At 38.1% G+C, this 5,929-nt stretch overlaps 1 protein-coding gene across 1 annotated transcript in view; it reads right to left on the reverse strand.

Moving 5' to 3' along the window:
- Positions 1-5,929, reverse strand: part of PTPRJ (protein tyrosine phosphatase, receptor type J) — a 27,991-nt gene that overhangs the window by 7,992 nt on the left and 14,070 nt on the right. The window contains exons 9-13 of the mRNA XM_009288883.1: positions 4,276-4,563; positions 3,886-4,020; positions 1,071-1,281; positions 812-930; positions 141-228 (exon numbers count right to left, since the gene is read on the reverse strand). Of these exons, the coding sequence (XP_009287158.1) occupies positions 141-228; positions 812-930; positions 1,071-1,281; positions 3,886-4,020; positions 4,276-4,563 (841 nt within the window). The remainder of the gene's footprint in view (positions 1-140; positions 229-811; positions 931-1,070; positions 1,282-3,885; positions 4,021-4,275; positions 4,564-5,929) is intronic.

Consider the following 5,929-nt stretch of genomic DNA (forward strand, 5'->3'; position numbering starts at 1 on the left):
AGATGACCTTTAGAGGTCCCTTCCAACCCAAATGATTCTACGATTCTAAAACAGAAAGAGAGGCCTTTTTAGGAGAAAGATACAGAAGTGAAATACTGGTGCTCCTCATCACAACAAATACAGTAACGAACACACATTACCTTCTCCTTCTCCAAAATATGAAACCCCCTATAGCAACTACAGCCAATATAGCTAAAAGGCATCCAATAACAGCTCCAGCAATAACACCTGATAAAAGAGAACAAGTATTACTCATTATTGATTTACCTCTTTGGTAATGATCTAACTCAATCAACATGCTACAAGAGAACCTCACAAGTCACAGAACACACTCCACTCTACTAAAAGATCTTTTCTTTACTGTGTCCTTTGGCAGTACCAGTATTGAAAGCTCATTAGGAATAACAACACAAGGATGATAAATTAATAAAAAATTGGGATCAAAGGACCAGTATTTACATTCCAACACACCCGCTTCTAATTTACCAGAACCGTTAGAACATCAGCTGCTTTTTGCTACTTGTTTCTGTACCAAAGTCTCACTGTGCCATCCAATTCCTTTTAACATGCCATAAGTGGCACAGCTTTTGGTTACTTCCATAGTGGAAGTCACACATGGAAAAAAGAGGTCACCCGCAGAACTAGCAAGGTATGAATTTACAGAGCAGTGTCACTGCAAAGCTAGAAAGGAACAGTCCATCACAGGGAAACCAATGGCTGTTTTGCTATTATGAAACTTGCTACAATTAAGGGATCTCCACACAGTGTATGTGCGCCAAGCCGCCAGTCCTATATTTGACATTAACTATACCTGGATCCTGGGGTAGCAAAACCGCCTTAGAACAGGGTGAAAACGATACATAACTATCTTCCCCCACAATGATGTTGGCCATAGTAAAGGTTATATTAGTGAAACCTGCAACACTTGCCCTGTTGATAAGGGAGAAAAAAAAAAACACAGGTGCATTAGATAGTTTTAACAGCCTTAAGCAAGATCTGTAACCTTTTCATTAGATGATTTTAGATTTCAACTGCAGCAAAATTAACAAACAGCAGTTTGACATAAATACCTGTATGAATGAAGTGGAATCAATGGTCCATTTTCGTAGCCATACATTGTGTTTCCCTTGCCTACATTAACGATGTTTGTACCATTCTGAGAATGGAAAGAAGGTGATTTTGTTTGCTCTGTATCTATAACATATGTTACATAGGCGACTGTCATCTTCTTCTTGAAATCTTTGTACGTGTTGTTCAATTCAGACTTCAAAGACTCACAACCTTCAGGAAAAAACAAGGCTATATGTGGTATACATCATCTGCTGATTTTGTATCAATCAGCACAGTGGCTGAAGTGGTAATACAGTGTGTCACATTAACCACAATTGTCATTACTCCATAAATACTGCCCAAAATGAAAGGCTGAGTGCAACACACAATCTCAGAAATCTCTTCTACTGCAGTGCAATCTACTGAACTACCTCCCTACTCCCCAATGTTATTTGTTTTAATCTCCTTTTGGTTTTACTTCTACCATGTACAGTGAAGCTTCTCTGTAAAGGTACATTAGTAGTATCCTCGTGGACAAACTTCACTAGACAAGTCACTCATATCCATACGCACTCTATCAACTATCATATGTAGAGAGTATAATGCAAACAGTGTATAAGTAGTCAATTGGTATTTGTTAACATTGTGCTACCCAAACAGCATCAAGGCTCATTCAGGGTGACACTAAACTCGTCCTGACCTATACTTCCTTGCTGTGTCTTACAAGAAGTCTCAGACCTAAACCCTAAGAGACAAAGGAGTTAGTTTCTGCCTTTTCTTGACATAGACAAGCGTTGGACAAACCAGTGATCAGAACAGTTTCTCTTCCAGAAGACTAAGAAGAACATGCTATCGCAGTCAAACAGTGACCAACAGGACACCATCTGCAGAACAGCATCACTTTACAGTGTCTGTTTTAAGAAGATGAACCCTAGAAACTTGAGGCAGATTATACAGTTGAGGCACATGTGACCTAAGAGGTAATAAAGCAGCTCAAATTACCAGTTATCCAACAACTCAAGAGCAAGTAAACTGATGTAAATATTCAAAGTGTTATGGGAGGAAAAAGAATCTTGCTCATTTGACTGAAGTTTGCATATATTGCTCTCTGACTGACTGCCTTTACAAAGCTAAAAGCTCCTTCTAAAAGCAGATACAGTATTGAATTCACCTTTAAAAAGGAGAAGCCTTGCAGGAGCTCTGAAAGGTGGAAAAGCTCTAGTAAATTTTCTACAGTTGCGTAGACAAGGTTTGATCTGCCACCAGTGAGCTGGTGGCTCACTGCCACCAGCAGTGAAGCTCTCATCAACCATAACTGTGCAGGAACAGGGTGCAAGACAGCTCTTCTAAAGCACTAGTTTGGTTACATTAAAAGCAGTTGAGGTTGCAGTTAACTCAGTTGCCTAGAAATGGGTGTTCAATACTACCTGACATACGTTATATGTCTTGTTTGGTCCTTAGTTTCCATTCCAAAAGGATGTACATCCCGGGTTATAACTGCAGCTCCTTGTGGATGTCTTGGACATCACCCTAGGACATCTCAAACAGCCTTAGACACCATCGCTTACACAACTAAAGTCCCCTCTGTCTATCCTAAAGGTAATGATGTCTGTTTTAAGACAGAGAAACACATCTCAAACATATTAAGGCTATTTCAACACTATAAAGCTGAAGCAATGCTTGGCCATAAGGATGATTTTCTGCTCCTATCAAAACATTCAGACTCTGTATTATACATACAGGCGATCTTCCTTCCTTATTTCTCCCAATCACACCTTGAAAGTCGTCTTTCTTGAATATCTTGCAATCAAAACTACACAGAAGAACGCACTGAATCTCATCAAGACTAAACAGGACTGGCTGAAGGTACAAGCAGAGCTGTTGCTGTGTGCAAGAGTGACATGCAAACCAGCAACTCTGGTGCAGCTGAGTAGGCATGTGAAAAATAGGAATTTTCTGCACTGATGTACTACATTATATATATATCCGGGCATTTCTTGGACATATATTGTATGGAAAACCACAGAAGAAAGATCTACAGTCAAACTGCTGCAAGATGAATTTCCAGTGTTAAGACAAAGAATAAGCATGGATATCAAATCCCACTTGGGGGAAAACTATCTCCATCAGCTGCTTTATTCCTCCAGTGCACTGGCAGAAAAGAAAAGAAGTTCAACTAGAACCTACACTGCAAAGGTAAGTTCCTTAATTTTATGATTTATCACTAGACATTCACCAGTTAAAGACGCTTCTCTGTTTTGATGCTTTAAAGAGATGAGTTTGATAGACTACCCTCTAGTTTTCCCTGGCATTCAACCTCCCATGGCATGTAATGCTGACAATGCTATTCAAGTCTTCCACCTGCACCCCATCTCTCTCAGTTAATAAAGTATTTTAAGTAAAATCAGAAGGAAAGCACTCTTTTTTTTTTTTTAAAGATCTTACTGCAGATATTTTCCAGCTGAAGATATACATTCCAAAGCTGCTTATATTAGTAGCTCTGAAAATTATTCTGTGGGATAAAAAAAGGATACTACACAATCTTGTGGCAGGAATCACTGGCAAATCAAGATGGCAACAGCACAGTGGCAATACATATGAGACATATAGAAGGATAAATCAGGCTGGAAAAGGCTGAATGAAAACAGTGGCTTTCTGAAAACAAGGAGTGATCTGACTTCAAGCAAGCAAGGTATTTGCCTCAATTTTTGAAAGGTGATTGAAAAATACTGTCAGCTTTTTCTCTAACCATTTAACACCTATTTACAGTTTAAAACATAATGCTGTCTGATAAATTGTTTCACACAGCTACAAGAGAATATCATAACATCTTACTTTGTTCTTCTGTTGTGATCATTACTGCATAGGCTTTTAATGGTCCATTCACTGACTCAAAATCAGAGAATTCAACAGACAACGAGCTGTGGCTGACTGCCTTGACTGAAGGAGCTTTGCTTGGAGCAGGTGGGTCTACAAACAGAAATATTTTTTAGTAACTTAATGACTGATAAAGAAAAGTTTTCCAAACAAGAAAATGCTGTAATACTGATGCTGTTCATGTAAAGCATATTTATTGTGCATCACATTAGATTTTGCATGAATGTAGTGTTTTATTCATAATCTGTAGGCTGATAATGTACTGCATATCAAATCTGGTATTCTGCAACCATGAAGTTAGTATTTTGGTTCCATGAATATCTTTCATTCTCAAATCTTAATGCTTACCAGTAATGCTCGTATTACACATTTTCTGCACTGGAGGGCTTTCAGAACTATTTGAAAGAGTTGCAATAGTAACATTATAGGTGCTGAAATAATCTAAAGATGCTGTTCTGAAGGTTTTCTCTGAGCCTTCTCTCATGCAGGATGGAGCCCGTTCTTCTTTTTCCCATGTATTTTTAAATATTTTAATTTTGAAGCCAGAATTGTTACCAGAAGGACACTCCCACTTAAGCATTAGGGAAGACTGCTTGGCCACTGGTTCACACTGAAATAAATTTACTGAGGCAGGAACTGAAAAGAAAAGAGAAAAAAAAGGAGTAAGAAATCAAGTATTGTAGTAAATAGAAAAAGTTGTCTATTTGTAAGTTCTGTGTACAAACGTTTGTAAAACTTCAGTATTCCTTTCCACTTTTAAAAAGATGAAACTACTGCCTACAAGGACTTGCTACCCTATAAAGAAGAGAAGCATTTAGCACATTAAATACACAGACCTCTTCTGTGCTCTCTAACTCTTCTGCAAACAGGTTTAACTCAGAAAATTTAGGTTGAGTGTCTGTCAAGATCAGCAAAGTTTTCAAAATACTGTTCAACCATTAAGCATACCACTCAAAGAACATTTTTAAAGTAGTATGTAGATTGACGCTAACTCTTTGTATAATTACGTAAAACTCTTAGTGGCCAACAAATAAGAAAACGAATATAAGCCCCGTGCATTAAAAGCATAGCAGTAGCCACCCTTAAGAGCAGCAACTACAACATGTCAGTTGTGTGAGAGTCCTATAAGACACAATGTAAAAATTGCAACCTTATGACCAGATACAAAAAGTTATTTAAAAAGTTAACTAACTCTTTGTATAATTAGGTAAAACTCTTAGTGGCCAACAAATAAGAAAACGAATATAAGCCCCGTGCATTAAAAGCATAGCAGTAGCCACCCTTAAGAGCAGCAACTACAACATGTCAGTTGTGTGAGAGTCCTATAAGACACAATGTAAAAATTGCAACCTTATGACCAGATACAAAAAGTTATTTAAAAAGTTAACATAGCAGTAACACTGAGAAGAAAGGTCCCTCTAAACTAAACATCTTATAAAACTTAGCCTTCAAGACCAAAACTCTTATAACTTCTACAAATGTAACAGAGCAAATTTATTTCCTCTCTTGATGAAGAAGTATTTAGTACTTCCAAATACAGGGGTAAAAGGCTCATGGACTAAATTATTTTGTTATTAAAAAGGGGTATTATTTTAAGAAACTAAGGAGAAGCACAATTGTGTACTAGAAGAAACAGATTTGGTTAAAAGATAGATGTGAGTGTCTGGGACTTATTTCTACTGCATTTTATAAATATTTCTTTCCCTTCAGTAACACTGCCAGCTACGCCTACAAATACAGTGACATTATAGAAGGTTCCAGGGTTTATGTCTGTAATAACAGCTCTGGTGACACTGGATGTCTGGTTTCTAGAGGAGGAACCATGACTTTGGATCTCTATCCTGTAGGTGTAGTTAGAAGAAGTATCATCTGTGCTCCATGGGGGGGGGGGGGGGGGGGGCCTGGGCTCTGGAAAGTCAAGCTGAGACTCCATCAATGCTCACGAGTATTTGCTGACAAACACAGACAGAAAAAGCAGAGGTACAGCCACACCTCCATGTTT

The sequence above is a fragment of the Aptenodytes forsteri genome, unplaced genomic scaffold (genome assembly GCF_000699145.1).
Source record: "Aptenodytes forsteri isolate BGI_AS27 unplaced genomic scaffold, ASM69914v1 Scaffold8, whole genome shotgun sequence".
Lineage (NCBI taxonomy): Eukaryota > Metazoa > Chordata > Aves > Sphenisciformes > Spheniscidae > Aptenodytes > Aptenodytes forsteri.